Consider the following 21185-nt stretch of genomic DNA (forward strand, 5'->3'; position numbering starts at 1 on the left):
TAACCCGTCCCCTAAACTTCATTTTCCTCATCTGTAAAATGGGTACCTGCCCCACCGGTTTGTGAGGGTTGAGAGCGTTAAGTAATTTGATGGTTTTCTTATTTTCACTGGCAAGGAACAACTAAAGGAACGGAAATGTTTAAAAAAGTAAAGAATTAGGGCTTCCCTGGTGGCGCAGTGGTTGGGAATCTGCCTGCTAATGCAGGAGACACGGGTTCGAGCCCTGGTCTGGGAAGATCCCACATGCCACGGAGCGGCTGGGCCCGTGAGCCACAGCTGCTGAGCCTGCGCGTCTGGAGCCTGTGCCCCGCAACGGGAGGGGCCGCGATAGTGAAAGGCCCGCGCACCACGATGAAGAGCGGTCCCCGCACCGCGATGAAGAGTGGCCCCCACTTGCCGCAACTAGAGAAAGCCCTCGCACAGAAACGAAGACCCAACACAGCCAAAAATAAATAAATAAATAAATAAATAAATAAATAAATAAATAAATAAATAAAATTAAAAAAAAAAAAAAAGTAAAGAATTAGGTGGGAAAATAGGAGACACGAGTGTGTGATCGTCTCCTTCAAAGTTTTCCTATGTGGGAAAGAGATTAAGCTTCATCTTTATAATCCTAGATGGCAGAGCTACTATTTAAGAATGAAAGAAGTCAAGACAGGCAGATTTCATGCTCAATGTAAGAAAACACTGTCTAACGTCTAAAGCTATCCAACAGGGGAATGACCTGTCTTGGGAGGTGGTGAGTTCCCCGTGTGTCTAGGTTTTCAAGCACAGCACAGGTGCTCACTTGGTGGGATTAGATAAGCTGATGCCCCAGGGCCTTTCCACTGTTGAGATTTGGGTAGGGCCTAGTGTGCATGTCTATCATTTATTGATCCCTGGCTGAGGTTCATTACCATATATCATCTCGTTTCGTCCTTGAAACCCAATGGGAAAAATTCTATTATCAGTCTCCCTTTAGAGGAAAGTTGAAGGACTTTAATACCACGTTCAAGTTTGGGTACTTTGTGTAAGTTCCCAAGTCAGGCTTTGGACCCAGATCTGGTTGCCTCCGAGGTGCTTGCTCTTGGCAACACGGCCTTGCTGAGCTTCCCCACCCACAACTCCCTTGGAGCTTTGTGTGGGGGGCTGTGGGGGGCAGTGCCGGGCTGCACACTGGAAGTGTTCGGGCCAGATGCAGCTGACATACGTTTTGATTGGCAGGCGTAGTGCTTTTCGCTGCCAGTATTTAATAATTGGAGGAGTTCACATAAAAATCTGATTTCCTACTTATCTTTAAAAACTGGAAACTCTAGCCACGCTGGCCTGTATTCCCACTTGGCAACAGCTGGCTGCAGCAAGCAGGGACAGCCCCTTCCAGACATGGTCTCACATTCTCAATGGCCACCACCCCTACTGCCTCGCATACGGCTACCCCGCCCCCTTGGCCTTCCCTGCCTCCACCCCCCGCCCCGGAGGGATGTCAGTGTGCTTCTCCCAGTGTGGACATTTCACGTGCATGCACAACAAATCACAGGTTTGGGGGCAGGAAAGTGCCTGTCACGTTTTCTAGAGGAAATTGAGCCCCAGAGAGTCGCAGGGTGGCAGTGCCTGACCTCAACAGAACCCTGGCTGCCAACTCCTAGAGTGCATGACCCTGGACGGAATGTTCTCCTGATGGGCAGCTGCCCTCTAGGAGAACCTGTGTCCCAGTGAGCAAGCACCCCCCTGCACTGGAGGATGACTGTCCGCTTGGAAGGACTTCCATCTCTAGGCTCCATAAGACAGGACTTTCTCTGGTTTGTCTGCTCTTGGCCCTGAGGTGATCACAGAGACCCCCAAAGACTCCCCAGCACCTTACAGCAGAGAGAGCTAAGCGGAGGGTCCAGTGACTCAAGCTTGATGTTAATAGTGAGAATTTCTTATCAGTCTGTCATTTCATATTTCTCATCTCCTGCCAGAAGATCCCATGTTATCCCTGTCTCGGTGCCGTCTTTCCTTCCCTCCACCCTTCCTTCCTTCCATCCCATTGGTTGGGTATTTGAAGGTGTAGTTGTCACTCCCAAGTCATTCAGGAGGGTCAGGGCTGGATTTTGGTGTGGTGGAGAGAGGGTGGTCTAGGACCAGGACACCTGAATGCAGGTTTGGCTCAGCCATTTGTACTATTCCTATGCTTGTGGGAAGGTCTCTCCTTCTCTCTGGGGCTCAGTTTCCTCTTCTATAACATGAGAGTCAGTGTTAGGGTATCATACAAGTCCCTTAACAGTTTTACAGTTTTATGATTCAGAGGCAGAGCTGGGAATAATAGGACTTGGGACATGGCCCAAAATCTTGGCAGTAGAAGAAGGAGTTGTGGTTGTCCGTCAGAGCTGCTTGCTTTCTCCTTTCCTTTCTCCTTTATTTCTGTTTCATTTCCTTCCTTCCTTCCGTCTTTCCTTCCTTCATCCATCGATCCATCGATCCATCCATCCGTCCATCCTTCCTCCTGCCCTTCCTTCTTCCCTCTCTTCCTTCTAACCTTCCTTCCTAGCTTTCTCTTTTTCTTTCTTTTCTTTTGAGGTGCTTTAATTGATCGAGATGAAGATCTGACTGATAATTGGGATAACTTACTAGGAAATACTGTGTGGACTGAAATACTCAGATACAGCAGTCAAGTAACCTCCCAGCTGAATGAGGGCAGAGATGTTTCACTATGCTCCCTGCTGGCCTGGGGCTGCCAAGGGGAACTAAACTACATGTTTACAATCAAAATGACTTTGTCACAGGAGAAAATTCCATTTTTTTTGTGAGTGGCCTCCTCAAATGCAAACGGGAACGGGAGGGAAAGGTTGAAAAGACCCATAAGGTAAGGAGTTTGCACTGGATGATCTTCAGGAACAGTTCCAGCTCAGGAAACAGTGGGTCACCATTTCTGAGAAAGAGCCCAAAGTTCTGTTTCCTTTCAAAATAAGCTTTTTGAGATATCATTCACATACCGTACAATTCGGCTTTTTAAACTGTACAATTTAATTTTCTTTAGCACACGGACAGACACATGTAGCCATTACCACATCACCAATGTTCACATATATGTGCTGGCTTCTTTCACTCAGCATAATGGTTTGAGGTTCATTTGTGCTGTACCATGTATCAGCACTTCATTTATTTTTTTAATTGGGATATAATTGTTTTACAGTGTTGTTAGTTTCTACTGTACAGCGAAGTGAAGTGGAGTTCCCTGTGCTATGTAGCAGGTTCTCATTAGCACTTCATTTTTTAAAATTGCCAAATAACATTCCACTGTATTGTATGAGTCTCCCACGTTTTAGCTATCCATTTATCAGTAGATGGACATTTGAACTGTTTCCATCTTTTGGCTATTATGAATAATGTTGCGATAAACATTCGTTATACAAGTTTTTGTGTGTATATGAGTTTTTATTCTCTAGGGTAGATACCTAGGGGAGGAAATGCCAGGTCATATGGTAACTGTATGCTTAACCATTTGAAGAACTGCCAGACTGTTTTCCAAAGTGGCTGCACTATTTTACGTTCCCACCAGCAGCTTATGAGGGTTCCAGTTTCTCGCCAATAATTGTTAATCATTTCTTTCTGTTGTAGCCATCCTAGTGCACATGAGGCAGTATCTCACTGTGGATTTGATGTTCATTTCCCTGATGGCTTGGGATGCAGAGCATCTTTTCATGTGCTCATTGATTATTTGTACATCTTCTCTGAAGAAATGTCTATTCAGATCCCTTTTCCATTTTTTTAATTGGGTTATTTGTCTTTGTTACTGAGTTGTAAGAGTTCTTCAACTTTTTGTTGTTAATATATATTAATATATTTTATATAGTTATATATTCTAAATATATATTTTATACTCTAGACATACAATTTAGAGATATGTATTAAGATACATATATCTATGTCTAGATGTTAATATATTCTAGATATATAAATATATATTTTAGATACAAATCTCTTATCAGATACATACTTTTCAAATATTTTCTCGCATTATGGGCATTCTCTTTTCACTTTCTTGATAGTATTCTTTGAAGCACAGAAGTTTTAAATTTTGATGAAGTCCAACTGATCTATTTTTTTCTTTTGTTGCTTGTATCATATATAAGAACCCAGTGCCAAATCTGAGATCATGAAGATTTACCTCTGTGCTTTCTTTTAAGAGTTTTACAGTTTCACCTCTTAAACTTAATCCTTTGATACATTTTGAGTTCATATTTATATATGGTGTGACGTAAAAATCCAGTTCTATTGTTTTGCACGTGGAGTTGCCTCAGCGCCATTTGTTGAAAAGACAGATCTTTCCCCATTGAATGGTCTTGCAGCCTTGTCGAAAACCAACTGACCATGGACTCGTGGGCTTATTTCTGGACTCTTAGTCTACCCCGTTGATCTATATGTCTGTCCTTATGCCAGTACCATCCTGTCTTAATCATTGTTGTTTATAGTTTTAGTAGTAACTCTTGAAATTGAGAAGAGCAAGTCCTCCGACTTTGTTCTTTTTCAAGATTGTTTTGGCACTTCTGGATCCCTTTCAATTCTGAATTTTAGAATCAGCTTGTCAATTTCTACAAAGAAGTCAGCTGGCATTCTGATAGTGATTGTGTGGAATCTACAGATCAATTTGAGGAGCCACTGCCATCTTAACAATATTAAGTCTTCCAATTCATGAACATTGGAGATTTTTCCAATTTTTTAGATCCTTAATTTCTTCCCACAACATTTTGAAGTTTTCCAAGTATAAGTTTCACACTTCTTTTGTTAAGTATATTCCTAAGTGTTTTATTCTTTTTGACGCTATTTTAAATGAATTTTTTAAATTTTATTTTCAGATTGTTCATTGCAAGTACATAGAGGTACATAATTCTTTTTTGTATATTGATCTTGAATCCTGAAATCATGCTGAACTCATTTACTAGTTCCAATTGATAGTTTTTTAGTAGATTCCTTTGGATTTTCTATATACAAGATCATGTCATTTGAAAATAGAGAAAATTTATTCCTTTCAAATCTGGGTGCCCTTTATTTCTTTTTCTTGCCTAATTGCACTGGCTGGAATGTTTATTGCAGCATTTTTCATAATAGCCATTATAGCCATTGAACCCCTAGCGCAATGTTGAATAGAAGTGGTGAGAGTGGACAACCTTGTCTTGTACCTAATCCTAGGGGGAAAGCATCCAGTATTTAACCATTAAGTATGATGTTAGCTGTTAGGTTTTTTTGGTGTATGCCCTTTATCAGATTGAGGAAGTTCCCTTCTATTCCTAGTTTGTTGACTGTGTTTATCATGAAAGGGGTTTGGATTTTGTCAAATGCTTTTTCTGCACCTTGTGAAATGATCCATGTGGGTTTTGTTTTATATTGTATTGATATGGTATATTAATGACACTGACTGATTTTTGGAGGTTAAACCAACGTTGCATTCCTGGAACAAATCCCACTTGGTCATGGTACATAATTCTTTTATATATAATGAGTTTGTTAGGAATTTGTTGAGTTTTTTGCATCCACATTCATAAAAGATACTGACCTGTAGTTTCCTTGTGATGTCTTTGGTTTTGGTATCAGGATAATACTGGCCTCATAAAATGAATTGGGAAGTTTTCCCTTCTGTTCTGTTTTTTAAGAAAAGTTTGTGAAGAATTGGTATTAGTTCTTTAAATGTCTGATAGAATTCACTTGCCATCTGAGCCTGGGTTTTTCTTTGTAGACAGTGTTTTGATTACTAATTTAATCTTTATATTTATAGGTATATTCAGGTTGTTTCTTGCTGAGCTGGTTTCAGTAGTTTTTGTCTTTCTAGGAACTTGTCCATTTCATCTGGTATCTAATTTATTGGCATACAATTATACTATTCCTTTATAATGCTTTTTTTATTTTAGTAATGTTGGTAGTAATATCTACAGTTTCTTTTCTGATTTTATTAGTTTGTCTTTTCCCCTTTTCTCTTGGCTTGTCTGGCAAAAGGTTTGTCAATTGTGTTCATCTTTTCAAAAAACTAGCTTTTGGTTTCATGGAATTTTTTTCTATTGTTTTTCTGTTCTCTGGTTTGCTAATTTCCACTCTAATCTTTATTATTATTTCCTCCCTTCTCTTTTCTTTAGATTTAGGTTGCTGTTCCTTACCTAGAGTTCTAACGTAGAAGATAGGTTATTGACTTGAAATCTCTCTCCTTTTTCAACATAGGCATACCACTGTAAATTTCCCTGTAAACATTGTTTTAGCTCCATCCCATAAGTTTTGGTATGTTGTGTCTTTATTTTCATTCTCAAAGTATTTTCTAATTTTCCTTTTGATTTCTTTTTTGATTCATTAGATACTTAGGAGTGTGTTATTTAATTTCCAAATATTTGTGAATTTCTCAAGTTTCTTTCACTTATTGGTTTCTAATTTCGTTCCACTGTAGTTAGAGAACATACTTTGTGTTATTTATATCCTTTTAAATTTATTGAAGTTTGTTTTATGACCTAGTATGTAGTTTATCCTGGGGAATGTTCCGTGTGCACTTGAGAAGAATGTATATCCTGCTGTGATGGGTGGAGTGTTCTGTTTATATCTGTTAGGTCTAGTTGGTTATGTGTTGTTCAAGTCCTCTATTTCCTTTTCAATCATCTGTCTAGTTGTTCTGTCCATTATTGAAAGTAAGATATTGAAATCTTCATCTGTTATTGTTGAATTTTCTATTTTTCTTCAATTCTGTCAGTTTTTCCTTTGTGTATTTTGGTGCTCTGTTGTTAGTTGCATATATATTTATAATTATTATATCTTCCTGCTGGATTGACCCTATCATTATTACAAAATGCCCTCTTTATCTCTACTAACATATTTTGTTTTAAAGTTTATTTTATCTAATATTAGTATAGCTATTTCAGCTTTCTTGTGGTTGCTCCAAAGCTCTTTTTTGAATTCTCAAAAGCTTTGATGGGCAATGAAACTCAAGAAGAAATTGCCTCCTTTCTTTCTTTTTTTTTGCTCATATTTCAAACGAACTATTTCACCAATCAACAAACTCTCCTTGAGCACTATGGTCCACAACACAAAGACTTGCGCGATGTGAAAACTCTCATGTCTAGGTAGAATCCTCTTCATGGGATTGGTTAATTAGTTTCTTATCTTCTTCACTTCGTCCTCAATAAATTAAAATCACGTCCTCCTTGAAAATAACTAGGAGTCCTCCTGACCAGGACTTATAGGTAAGGAAAATGAAATGAAAGGGAAAGGAAATCAAGAAAAAGTTTATGAAAATCATGGGAATGAACAAGTGCTAGGAAACAAGATGTTTACTCTCGAACTCCTCTTCAAGTCTGAAAAGCTCCCTAACATCCTTGGGTCATTCACTTGCTCCAAACCCAGTAGAAGAACTCCCAGGCGATGCCATTGGGAAATGGAGTGGCATGAGGATTGCCATGCTGGGGCCTCTATGTCTGCATGCCCCAATGTGCCAGAGTGATTACGGATTTTAAAAGGAAAAAACACGTAATACCATTCTGAACAACGATCCCTGTTTGATCTTTCCCTGTGTCCTAGCCCGCTTGTTGTCCTGAAGGATGACAGCCCAGCTACTCCCACTGGATGAGAAAACCTCATATTCTGTGCCAGTTTCCTGTCACTGCTTTGAATTCTAAGAGTTCAGAGAGGGGAGGGTGGCATGACCTCCCCCGTCGCTGGTGTTGGCATGAGTCCCTGGTGACAGTGTGTCTGCACCGCGGGTACACCGGCAATCTCTGGAGCAGCTCTTCCTCACTCTTTCAACAGCCAGCCAGTTTGGTCTCAGGAAACCACTCTGCAGCGCTGGCTGGGTTTGGAAGTCATTTTTAATTTTGTGACAAAGACAAATGCGTCCTTTGGGAGTAGTAAGTGGTTATACTGGTGATATTAATGGAACCTTGACCTCTTCTGTATCTGTGGTCCTACAAAACAAAAAATGTTTGTATTATTATATGTCAGGCAAGTTCATTCTTAGCCCTTCCTTGAAACAAATTGCAGAGGAAATATACTATTAATAAGCCTGGAGAATATTCTGTGTGTGGGTGTGTGGGTGTGTATCTACAGGCATAAGCTCATTTGCAAACACAGCGGGTTTAAAATGCCACGATTAACTGTGCTACAAATGATGTGTTTTGAACTGTGCTGGGATGGACACAAATTATTGAAGTTCTGATATTTCTGAACAGTGGGCCCAGTGCTAAAATTGGTATTGGCTTTTAAAGGCCAATAGCTATCATAAAATTCAAGTGTTTGAGGGATCCAAAGTGAGCAAGGGAAAGACAAAATTCAAAGGCACGTTGCATTAGCCGCTTCTGTTTTCATTTGGGATTGGCATTCATAGGCCTAAAAATGACTGCACTGAGGTCTACTGTTTCCTGCAGGAACTTTTTATGCCAGTGTCCTTTGTTGAAAATGGTTGCTTAAGGAGACAGTAAATTAAATGTGAAGGATTTACCGTTTGGTTACGTGAATTAAACCATTTCCTGGTGTTTGTGTTTACCTTGGGACTCACAAAGGAGACAAAAATATAGACTCACAGGAGGAAGGAAAGGAATGATCAAATCCCAATAGTCCCTGCCTGGATGTCTAGCTCAGCAATTTTATTCAGGGGAGGAATTTTGTGCTGATAAGTGAATCTTTGTCTCTGTATAATTAACTTTTCCTCTCTCCAGATACTACACCCACTGAGCCTTCCTAATAGACATGTAACTACAAATGTGGTAGTTAATGTCTCTGTCTAGTATACCAGACAAAACCAAAGTAAATCAAATACAAAATGTATAGTTTTCCTCAAGTAAAACTGGGTGGTGCTTTAGAATTTGAGACTTAAATGCAATAATTTAAAATCTTATTATAAAATAATACATGATCATTCTAGAAAATCTGACAAATACAGAAGGTAAATAAGAAAATAATAACGACCCATAACACTCAAAGATAATCATCGCTAACATTTTAGTGTATTCATTTTGCCTTGTTTCTATGCCATTATATGAATATAGATTTGTACTTTTTATAGTTTAGATCATGAGTATGATTTAGGATTTTCATATATCCTAACCGCCCTCTCTCCTTAAGTTCAAATCTCTCATAAGAAGAAGAAAATTAACGGCTAACACATACATAGTATTGTACTATCTGCCAGGTACCATTCTAAGCACTTTACATGTATGAATTCATGTCACCCTCATAGTAACCCTTTGAGGCAGATGTTACAAATGGGGCACAGAGGGTAAAACGGTTTGCCCACAGTCTCACAGCTAGGAAGGGACAGAGCCAGGATTTGAACCCTGGCTATAAAAAGCCGGGTGCGGCTTTCCCGGACCAGGGATTGAACCCGCGCCCTCAGCGGCAGTGAAAGCGCAGAGTCCTAACCACTGGACCGCCAGGAAATTCTCCTAAAGTGTGTGCTCTTAACCAAGATCTGTTGCCTCCCCGCCACCCATCCACCCCGACTCTGCGACCTCTCAGAATTCCTCCAACACTGGGTAGTGTGACATAGCACATGGGAACTGAGACAATCATCCTATCTCTGAAAAACAATTGCCACGAAGGCCCTTCCTATGATGGGGGGAGGCGGGCCCAGTGATGAGGGGGTGGGGGCAGGGAAGGAGCCCTGGGCTGGAGCTCAGGAGAAACTGGCCTCTGGGCCTGGCTCTGTTCACAGCGAGACAAGGCACTATACCTGTTTATGTCTGTTTTCTCATCTGTAAAATGACAGGGTTGGAGAGCAATTCATTCATGTGTTCGTTCATTCACTTAATACACACGAGGCAGAGAAGAATACGGTCTGTTTCCTCTCCTAGGAATTCATCACCCCATGTGTAGCCAGAGAAGAAGTGTTATAAGTGCTGTAACAGGAGAGTCCTGGGGATGTTGGCAAAGCCGCTGAGATGGGCTGGGGCGGAGAGGGTAGAAGCAGGAAGGGCTGGCCCAGTGAGGCTTCCCAGAGGACCAGTAGGGATCTGTGTCTCAGGGCATCCAAGATAGGCTGTGGCGATCGGTCTCTAGGGCCCCCTCTAGTGTATGCCACACTCTCTCACCTTCAGCAGGCTACAGCGTTGTCACTTTTTTTTGGAGGGGGGAGGGGGGTTTAAAACTACAGATCTTTATTGTCTCACATTCTAGAAACTCAAGATGGCAGCAGGGCCATGCTCCCTCTGAAGCCTGTAGGGGATCCTTCTTTGGCTCTCCTTACCTTCTGGGGGTGGCGATCCTTGGCAGCCGGCGATCCTTGACCTGCAGCTGTATCGCTCCACTTCTGCTTTGTCCCCACGTGGCGTTCTCCCCTTATGTCTGTCCTCACATGGCCATCTTCTTATATGGACACCAGGCCTATTGGATTAGGGGCCCACCCTACTTAACTGAAGTTAATTCTATTGGCAGTGACCCTATTTGACCCAAATGAGGTCACATTCTGAAGTACTGGGGGGGGGGTAGAACATATCATTTTGGGGGCGGGGACAAAATTCAATCCATAACAATGTCTGCAGCCCCCACTTAGTCCAGGCAGCCATGGCCTCCTGCATGCTCTTGTTTTTCTCCACTTCGTTCTCCATTCAGCATCCAGGATGAGCTTCTTAAACCATAGCAAGCAGGTGAGGGTCCAGACAGAGAGTCCTCACAGGACTTCTTTCCATCTGGGCATAGAAGGCTGGAGCCAAGGGGAGAAGCTGAGAGCACAGTATCTATCTCCTGAAGAGATGGTTGTCAGTGGCGTCCCCAGGGCAAGGGCACAGTGGACTTCGAGAATGTTTCTAAAAGGACGCTCATTCCGGTCCCTAGAGGTATTGCAGGGAAGCCGCTCGGGTGGTCTGAGTCCTTCTGACCCCTGAGACTGGCAAAATTCTGTCGACTGAAAAAAAAATGCACAACGTGAGAGCTGTGAATTAAGTTTCATCTGGGGCAAAAATGAGGACTATAGCCCGGAGTCAGCATTTCAGATAGCTCTGAGAAGCAGCTCCAAAGAGATAGGGGGGGAAGGTCAGTATATGTGTGATTTTGGTGTGAAGAGGGAGTGCATGCAATCAAGCACGTATTTTTTGCAGAAAGCTGCCTCTAGTCACGAGGAGCAGACGTCACCATGAAGAATTTTAGTGCTCCTCTAGATACAAGGAGATGCAAAAATTGGGCTCATAAAATATCTAACTATCTGAAGACCTGTTCTGCCAGTTTTTCCCAGAGCACAGAGCGCCTCATTCCTGATCTCCACCCTGAACTCCTTTCAGGTGGTGTTGAAGTTCAGCAGCTGCAGCGGCTCATGATTTAATCCTTGTAAAGTTAGATGGCAAGTGCCAGTTTGTAGTTGGCAATGCCATACTTTTAAGGGTGGTCTCTCGGTGATTAGGTAAAGCCCTTTCCAGACCTCTTTGTGTCGCTTCTGCATGCTTTGCTGTTAGTAGATGTGCAGTGCAGGCTAAACAAGCGGATGTCACATGCACGTGAAATAAATGCGGTATTCACACTGCTTCTCCTGCCTTTAGCCCGCCCCCTCCCCCGAGCTCAGACCTTCTCATCTTATTAGTCTGCCATTAAGCTCTAGAAAACGGTGAAGGCATGCTTCTGTCATTCAAATGCTAATCCTCTCTCCAACTTGACACCTCAGCTTGCTGCTATCCGCCGTCATCTGTGCTCCAAAGACAGTGGACCCTTGTACCCACACCCTCTGACTTCTTACAAAGGCTCTGGAGGGCGCTTCCTGAGGCACTTAGCATAGCTGTGGAAAGAAGTTTATGCAGAATATTCACCTTTACTGTTCCCCCCACCCCCCAGGTCACAATTGCAAAGTAGGGCATCAGGGCTCTCTGATGGAAGGCTAAGACCTGAATAAGGAATTCGGTTTTCTTAGAGAAACAGAAACACAGAGCGCCAGATTCCGAGAGAAGAATGTGGATTTATGGGTTACATGAAAGGAGAATGATGTAACTGGTGGTGCCCATGTTGCCTCGCCAGCTGCAGTGTCTGCATGTTCATAATACAATCATTTATGTGTGTTTTCATTTTCTTCTTGTTCAGATACAGGTAGACCTTTCTTAGAGATGCACAGTGAAATCCCGGAAATTGTAAATATGACCGAAGGAAAGGAGGTCGTCATCCCCTGCCGGGTTACATCACCCAACATCAATGTTACTTTAAAAAAGGTAAAACTGAGCAGTGCTACTCTCACAAGATTTTTACTGCAAGTGAGCATACTGAATTTTGAGTTGTTTTCTCTCTCTGGAATAGTTTTCTTAGAGACATTTGGGCTTTCTTGGCTGACTTTTCTGTAACAGCTTTTTACTATGTAAGTGTTAGACGTTACACCCCTGCGTGTACTTAAATGGACTAAAAGGATAATGTCTTGAGCATAAATCTATGTGAATAATGAAAGAACTGCAATCATGAAAATTTTTATGTATTGCCACAAATTCGAATGTCTGTAAATGTCAGAAAAACCAATTCTATTGTGTATACTAATTAATAATGCAGATTTTTTTTTTTAAATTGGGATTGGCTTAGGGCTACCAAGTTTTTATTTTGCCAAGGAAGGATTTTTTGTTTGTTTGTTTGTTTGTTTTTATTTATTTATTTATGGCTGTGCTGGTTCTTCGTTTCTGTGCGCGGGCTTTCTCCAGTTGCGGCGAGTGGGGGCCACTCTTCATCACGGTGCGCAGGCCTCTCACTGTCGCGGCCTCTCTTGTTGCGGAGCACAGGCTCCAGACGCGCAGGCTCAGTAGTTGTGGCTCATGGGCTCAGCCGCTCCGCGGCATGTGGGATCTTCCCGGACCAGGGCTCGAACCCGTGTCCCCTGCATTGGCAGGCAGACTCTCAACCACTGCGCCACCAGGGAAGCCCCAATAATGCAGAGTTTTGCAGAAGGAAGAACTGTCAGGCAGGGTACCTGACTTGCCAGGCATTTAAGAGCTCTTGCTTTGGCTTGAGTTGGGATGTTCCTTTTAACAAAAGGCTTATCTTCCGATGGGCATCCCGATTTAACCTCTTAGGGGAAAAAAAAGCTATAAATGAGATTTTTCTTCATGTTATGTTGTAAATTGTGCATGTAGAGAAGGAAAAAGATTCAGAGTAAAATCTAATAAAGACAAAACCCCTAAAATGTGACATGCCAGCTGTAGTAACTTTAGGCCTGTGCTGAGTCTGAGAGTTGGATAAAAACTACCCACGTGGAAAACTCTAGTGGCTCCTGAGAGCTTAGAGCTTTCAGAGGAAAAGTGCAGGCTGTCCCAAGGCAGCACCGAGCACTGCCCATCACGTAGGGATGGTAGGTAGGGATGCAGGATGCAGGTAGGGACTTGGCAAGTGTTTGGTGGTGATGGTCATCAAGTTGAATGAGTTCAGAGTGATTTTCAGTATCACCTGTTGACCCTGAATCCTGAAATGTGATGAGGGATCTCCCTGTCTTCTTCCCTTGCATTCACTCCCCCAAGTTGTTGATTTAAATCTTCAATATAGTCCATCAGTGACAGGTCTCGGCTTCCATTACAACTGGGTATCATCGCCAGGAAATATACAATTGTAGTATGTTGGAGCTGGAAACGCCAGCGGAGTCAAACTCACTTGGTGGAAGAAAAAACTGAGGTTTCCAGGGAGTTAGGGACGTCCAGGCCACAGGCCACACTGGGCATTGGAGCCCGTGTCCTGTCTTCTTCCTCCGTGTTCCTGCCATCCTTTGCTAATGGTTTAGTTTGCATAGGAGGAGGGCAGAGGCTGGGGCACACCACCTGGATTCTGCCCCGCTGCCACTACCACTTAACCTGCTGGAAAATGGGCAAGTTATCAGACCTCCCTCCACATCAGTGTCGTCACTGGAGAGATGGGAGAGGTTACAGGACCACCCACCTCACCTGACTGTTAGGAAGGCTACATGAGGTGCTTGGAAGGCCCTTAGGATCATGCGTGGCCCAGGCAAGGCCTGTTCAAGGATTAGCTTATTCACATTACGTATCCAGCAGTTTAATGCCCAATAATCGATTTATTATCGTGATGCCTTCCATAGCCTGGCATTACTCCTCTGAGTCCGAGATGATAATTGGTCAGTGACTAATATGGAACAAACCATGAGGATATGAAACTTCTCTTTTCATGCACTCCCCTTGCCTTTTCGCCCTAATGCAGATCACTTGTCTGTTTGAGGAACTTTCCCGAATTCCCACCTGCAAACATTTTGGGAGGGAAAGCTTATTTTCTGTGTTTTCCCAGCCAGATCTATAATACAAAAAAAAAAGAGGGAGAGAAGCATAACATTCTACCCAGGATTTTGGTTTATCACATATATTTTGAAAATATTCTAACCTATGACATATATATGCTGACATGAAATTAACAGAAGATCGTTCCCTTCCTTTTCTCTTAACTGTCCTTTCTCTTCTAACTTGCTGCTCCCGCCTCTTCCCATGCCTGCTTCAGCAGAGCCCCGGTCAGCTGGAGACAGGCCTCCCTGTTCAGCAGTGTCTCCAGACCGCCCATCTGCCTGCCCCTTTATTACACACACACTGCCACAGCTGATGAGCTTTGTGGTCTTTTGCTATTTCAGCTCTTGTCAGCTAGAAATAAAGTGACTTTGTCAATGAACTACAATTAGTGGCAGTAACGGATAGAGTAAGAGAAACACTGCAGAGGAAAATTTAATGTATTTTTAAGTTGTGCAGACCAAGCCCATCAGCCAACCTTTCTTGTAGGTTCAGCACGTGCTTGTTTTCAAAGCGTCACAGATTTCAATCCCTGACTTTTATTTTTCTGAGTTTTTCCTTTAATAGTTTGCACCAAGTTAGAAGGTTCTTTTTCCCCCCACCCCCCACGGAATGTAGGGCATTCCTAAATTTACAGGTAGCATCCTAATTTACTAAAACATGAAATGCATCCTTTAATTGCTTTCAGTTCTTCATAAACAGGACGCAATTCACGTCAAGCCCACGTAACGCTCTGGTAACATACACCAATGCAGACATATTCACTGGGAGAGGCAACTAGTGCTTTTGGAATAGAAATCTCTGCCATCAGATCACAAATCCCAGTCAGATTTGCTCCTTCCACAAGCAATATATATAAAGGATATTGTGGATAGAGTGATGTAAGGTGTGTGCTTTTTTAAAGAAGATAGAAAAGATCTGAAACTTCTTTATGGCAGTTAATGCTATGAATCTTTATAATCTGTTGTGAGAAGGTGATCTGATTTTTTTTCCCCCCTTTTCCAACTGGGGATAAAAGCAGTTGTCAGACCACTGCCTCTGGAGTTGGCTGCCAATCTGGCATCAGGGGAATTTGGCTGGGCTGCTCTATGAGACAGTAGCCCTTTACAAAGTCTAATCCCAAGGTAGAAGGTGTAAATTAAGTCCTTGATATATAGGATAGGGCATAAGCAGAGAATCAAATCATGGGCTCTTTACTTCTGTTCGGCCTCACTGTGTTTGGGAATACTTCTAGGAATTTGCGAGCACTTCATTCATAACTGTCTCTGGCCTCACATCCGTTTTCAGCTCTCTTCACCGTCAGAAGCCTGTGCTTCTGGGAGCTTCCCTTCCAGGTGCAGAGTCAGTACCCTCAGTCTTCCCCAGAGGGATAACCCCAGTGAGTGCCAAGTTAATGCTATGAATCTTGGGGGACCAGGAATTATGTGCAGTCCTTTTAAGACAGCCACCTCTAACAAATCATGCGAAATGAGAGGACAAGGTATGGCTTATTAAAAGCTCCCGATGATGAGACCAAGAGGACAACCTGGCAGCCCTAATGGAAAAAAATCCTAATTAATTTTTCTATTGAGTATCAGGCCAGTTTATTACAGAGATTCCCAGAGGCCAAAGAGATACGGGCTCCCGCTAGAATTCTGACATGACCACTAGGTCTACCCTAGGTGGGTGCAGCTCGTTGCTAACACTAATAACAAATTACTCTGCTTACTATAATTTGTCATAGTTCATGTATTGTTTGCTACATGCAAAGAACACTAAAGAACCAATTATGACAACCTGGAGTTTTTGCCTGCGCTGTTCTCATTTGCGGTAAAAATCACATTTTCACAAACTATGAGGGAAACTCTAAACCACAGCGCTAATACGATTTTGTGAAAGCATGTTTCTTCTTTTTCCAGTTTCCATTTGATACTCTGATCCCTGATGGAAAAAGAATAACGTGGGACAGTAGGAAGGGCTTTATAATATCAAATGCAACATACAGAGAAATAGGGCTTCTGACCTGTGAAACAACAGTCAACGGACACGAGTACAAGACAAACTATCTCACACTTCGACAAAGTAAGTGATGTTCCGAAAGCATGAGCATAAGCCAGAATGCTCAAGGGTTTATCTGCTTAATGAAACGTTGATTTTTTTTAAAAATGTGACTTCTTATGCTTGCAGCCAACACAATCACAGACGTCCAAATAAGCATGCCAAGTCCAGTCAGGTTACTTAGAGGTCATGCTCTCACCCTCAACTGCACGGCCACCACTCCCTTGAACACAAGAGTTCAGATGACCTGGAGTTACCCTGGGGAAGTGAGTGACCTACTTTTCTATTTCTTCTATAGGACAGTATTTAGTTTTAGCAAGTGAAATGCTAAACTGAGTTTTTGAACTGGGAAAAAGCAGAACATTCTGACTCCTCTGGCAGTTCAAGTCAATAAAGAAGCTTTGGGTTTGGTTTGGGTGCTTCCCTTGCCTGACATTTCATGAGTGTGATATGCAGAGATACGGTCTTTTGATGTCTGGAGGTTTTGTTTTAAAGTGTATAGGCTGGTATTTCTATTGCATGATTCTGGGTGGAAAAGGGGATTGTTTCATCCTTGGAAATGATTCTCTAGGATTTAGAGATGAGAGAGAAATTTATCACTACATGCCAGGCAGGGACTATCTTTTGTAAAAACAACAACAAAAAGTTGTCGTCAGCGCATTAATTTAAGAGACTGGCAGACAGGCAGGCACCTGATTGGAGCATGTTTGGAAAAGATAATACAACCCAGCCATCCAATATTCCACTCGTTAAGTGACAAAGGAGCAATTCTGTCCTTCAGAAAAATGAGAAGAATGAAGGCTGAGTTGGGTTCCCATTCAAATTAAACGTCCTTGCAAACAGTCATTGTTTTAAAAACGTATAGGCAGGGAATCTCTGATAAACTGTTAAGAAACATCTGACAGTGGTTCCCGCCCCATTTATTGTATGTCTGTATGATTCATGTGGCATATCCCAGGTAAATCACTTGTTACGTCATTCAGATGGCCCAATTACGAAGTTAGCTTATGATTAAATTATGTATGTATAATTAAGATTAATGCATCAGTCTCGAGCTTTTTTTTTTTTTTAATTGAGGTATAATTGATTTACAGTGTTATCCTAGTTTCAGGTGTACAACATAGTGATTCAAAATTTTTCTAGATTATACTCTATTTACAGGTATTAGAAAATATTGGGCTATATTCCCTGTGCTGTACACTATATACATTTCTTGCTATGAAAACAGAATAACTTAGCAACAAAACGGTACCACAAGTGCCCTGTAGGGACACATTGACTCATCAGTCATAAGGTATTTTCTAGAAAATGGTATTGTTTCATTGAAATTAAAATGCTACGACTTGTAGTAATATATTCTGGGTTTTGATGGAAATCATCTACTCTTAATACATGGCAAGAGGGAAGAAACGTGTACCCTGTCACTGTTGCTGCTCTAAGTGAGAGTATGGTAATACATCTGCTGAATGCCCGTAACCTTCGAAAATGGTGCTGTCCAGTGGAACTTGCTGGGATGGAAGTGGTCGGAAACGCTAACCACTAGCCACCTATGCCTAATAGCACGTGGAATGTGGCTTGCGGGACTAAGGAGCCGAATTTTAAATGTTGTTTCAGTTAATTTAAATAGCCGCCTGTGGCTGCTGGACGGTGCTGTGATGACCTTGCTCTGAAACCCAGGGGCAGTCTTAGGGTACCAAGGCAGAAACTATAGCAGTGTTACTCGAACTCGAGAAAGGAAAGCCTTCTCAAAGGGAGAAGGGAGAAGTAATACCGACATGAACAGAGCTGCCGAAGGTCCCTCAGTCTTTCGTGTAGGGCACAGAGTCTCTGAGTTTTGATTGCAATGATCGACGTCTGCTCTGTGGTCACTGCCGAGAATGGAGAAAATGGCGTAACATGTGTCTGTTCCAACAGGGCAGTGAAAGGACAGGTGGGTAGAATTTATCCAGCACTGGCACACAGGAGAGCTAAGTTCAAGACCCAGAGATTAGTTTGGCCCGCTTCCAAAGTCTTTTTCCATGCCTCCTCAAAGGGACGGACTGAGAGGAGGAAATAACATATTATGTGTTATAAAATGCAGTGCTTAAAAAAAAAAAAAAAGAAAGAAAAGAAAGGAAGGAACAATGAAAGGAAAAGGCACTGTGACCTCATCTTCCCAAAGCCAGGAGTGAGTGGGTCATTGTGGCCAGTTTATACCGCTGAACCTGAGGCCTGCAAACATGGGACAGTACCCCACCCCACCCCCTAGATTGCTGGCTAAACTTGTTGATGGCTTTGCAGGCCCCCAGACCCATTTAGTGGTATTTAGCAGATATTGGCAAGCCTTGCTCAAATAGGGAAATAATGAAACTAGGATCATTACGCCTTAATAGGTGTAGCCAGGATTCGTAATCTTTCCCTTCATTTCTAAAAGGAAGCAAAAGAAAACTCACGTGGTGATTTATTAAGAGAAAGCCTGTGATTAATCCAGATACTAATCATGGCCCGAGTCTGTGTGTGATACCACTGCCTAGAGAACGGGTTACTGGTTAGAGAGGTAGGTGCTAGAGGGAAGCGTTAGATTTGTACTCAGAAGACCCAAGTTTCCAGGCTACACTGGCCAGTGTTTCTGATGCTTCAATTTCTTCATCTACAATAAGGGCAGTAACCCTGCCAATCTCCCTGGCTTGTGTGCAACTGCTGAGATATTGTGTGTGAAAGTCCATTTGAGGAAAATGAAGTGCTTAGTTAGTGCTGCCACGGCACGTGTTGGAAACACATCGAGACAGAGATGTCGGTTCTGAGCATCTCGCTCTGGATGGGTTTGCCTCTTAGTGTAAAATATTAATCTTAGGAATCATCTGAGAAATGCTGTAACTCTAAGCGCAATCAATGACTCCTTCTACATTTGTTACACGTTTTCTTTCTAGATAAATAAGAGAGCCTCTATAAGGCAACGAATTGACCGTCGCAATTCCCGTAACAATGTATTCTACAGCATTCTTTTTATTGGCAAAGTGCAGAACAAAGACAAAGGACTTTACATTTGTCATGTGAAAAGCGGCCCGTCATTGAAATCTGTTAACACCTCAGTGCATATATATGGTAAGCAACCCATGCTCTGCTTTCTAATCATTGCAGAAATTGGAGGGTTCTATTAAAAAAAAAAAAAAAGTAAATTTTCTTTTGGCCAAGAGGTACACTGTCATGAACAAATACAACTTTGTCCCCCTCCGCCCCCTGCCAAAGAGCAAATCACATTAAGTGTTCTTTAAATGTAATACTTTTGCACTGGCTAGAGAATCTTTTCCTTACAAATGTATTGTGGCTCATAAGTCAGATATTAGAATCTATATGAAATTCTTTAGTGTTGCGTATAAACAAACAAAAATACAGTCCGTTTTACCTTCATTTTCTGGGAGAAATTTCTCAGGCACTACTGATTTAGAGAAAAATATGCTGTGATAAATTATTTAGAATTGATGCTCTTTTATCTCTGGTTTTCTGCTCATGAAATCCTAATAGTTTTGCTTAGTTCCAGTAGGCAAATTCTGTAAAGAAAATACTTCAACCTCTTTAGACTCTTTAATAAACCTTATTTATTTCTACCACTGAAAAGAAAAACTTGTAAGGAGCAGAAACTAGGGGACCGTTCTATCAACGGCCTTTGATATTCTTTTGACTTTCTCCAGTTGATGTCTTATATCAAATTAGTTATTTTAGAAGGGCTTGGAACAGCCTCCTCCCATGGTATTCACATTGGCCGGGTAGATTTTTAGAAGTATCTTTATACTTTTTTTTTTTGTTTCAATATAGGTGTTTAAGGTGTTTTACTTCTGTTGCCCTGCCACTGGGTTTTTATATCCCTGGGACCATTTGATTTTGCAAGTATTAAACCAGTTAGAGTACTTTTTTTATAGCTACTTTATTTATTTATTTATTTATTTTTGGCTGTGTTGGGTCTTCGGTTCGTGCGAGGGCTTTCTCTAGTTACGGCAAGTGGGGGCCACTCTTCATCGCGGTGCGGGGACCGCTCTTCATCGCGGTGCGCGGGCCTTTCACTATCGCGGCCCCTCCCGTTGCGGGGCACAGGCTCCAGACACGCAGGCTCAGTAGTTGTGGCTCACGGGCCCAGCTGCTCCGTGGCATGTGGGATCTTCCCAGACCAGGGCTCGAACCCGTGTCCCCTGCATTAGCAGGCAGATTCTCAACCACTGCGCCACCAGGGAAGCCAAAACCAGTTAGAGTACTTTTAAGCGATTTTATTCACTGATCAGTATCTGGGCTCACCGATGGCCTTGATCATAATGCAGCTCTACTTATTCACTGGTTGCACCCTCCTCGAATGAGGCAGCGAGTTGGCGATTTTTGGTTTTCTTTCGTTTACATAAGTGTAGTCTTTTCTAATGGATTTATCACTTCTCCTTTCGAAGATAAAGCGTTCATCACAGTGAAACCTCGACAGCAGCAGGTGTTTGAGACTGTAGCTGGCACGCGGTCTTATCGGCTCTCTGTGAAAGTGAAGGCGTTTCCCTCGCCAGAAGTTGTATGGTAGGATCACAGTTATGTTCTTAGCGGCTTAAGATATGCTTTGTCAGTAGGAAGATGCAGGAGCCCAGTGACTTGAATTCCTGAAAAGAAAAAAAAAATCAAGATAAGCTTCCCAGACAGCAGTGAAGAACTAAGAACTGGGCTGGGAGGGGAGTGGGTGGGAAGGGCTGGAGGGGAAGGAAAATAATGTAAATAACAGCATGGAGCAAGGGATTCGTTTTCTGAGCGCTCATTTCAGTTTAGTCGTTCACTCCCTGCGACTAAATTTGTGCCTCTCTAAACCTTCCTATGATGTCAACGTCCTCTGAATGGAATAATGTTGAGCAACGATTAGGAAGCATCTCTAGTGTGTAACATGCTCTATTAACCCTGAAGAAGTGGGCCCTTGTGATGAGGATAATAATTCGCTTCTTATCGGAAAATAATTCTTTGAGATACAGCTGGGCTGAAAGTTCCAGT

The 21185-nt window shown here is 42.3% G+C and overlaps 1 protein-coding gene across 3 annotated transcripts in view; it reads left to right on the forward strand.

Moving 5' to 3' along the window:
• The window catches only part of FLT1 (fms related receptor tyrosine kinase 1), a 173051-nt gene that overhangs the window by 39131 nt on the left and 112735 nt on the right, over window positions 1-21185 (forward strand). For all 3 annotated transcript variants that reach the window (XM_057533232.1, XM_057533231.1, XM_057533233.1), the window contains 5 exons: window positions 11989-12113; window positions 16058-16220; window positions 16326-16462; window positions 19106-19280; window positions 20609-20726. In XM_057533232.1, coding sequence (XP_057389215.1) covers window positions 11989-12113; window positions 16058-16220; window positions 16326-16462; window positions 19106-19280; window positions 20609-20726 — 718 coding nt within the window. The remainder of the gene's footprint in view (window positions 1-11988; window positions 12114-16057; window positions 16221-16325; window positions 16463-19105; window positions 19281-20608; window positions 20727-21185) is intronic.

The sequence above is a fragment of the Balaenoptera acutorostrata genome, chromosome 18 (assembly GCF_949987535.1).
Source record: "Balaenoptera acutorostrata chromosome 18, mBalAcu1.1, whole genome shotgun sequence".
NCBI classification, from domain to species: Eukaryota; Metazoa; Chordata; class Mammalia; order Artiodactyla; family Balaenopteridae; genus Balaenoptera; species Balaenoptera acutorostrata.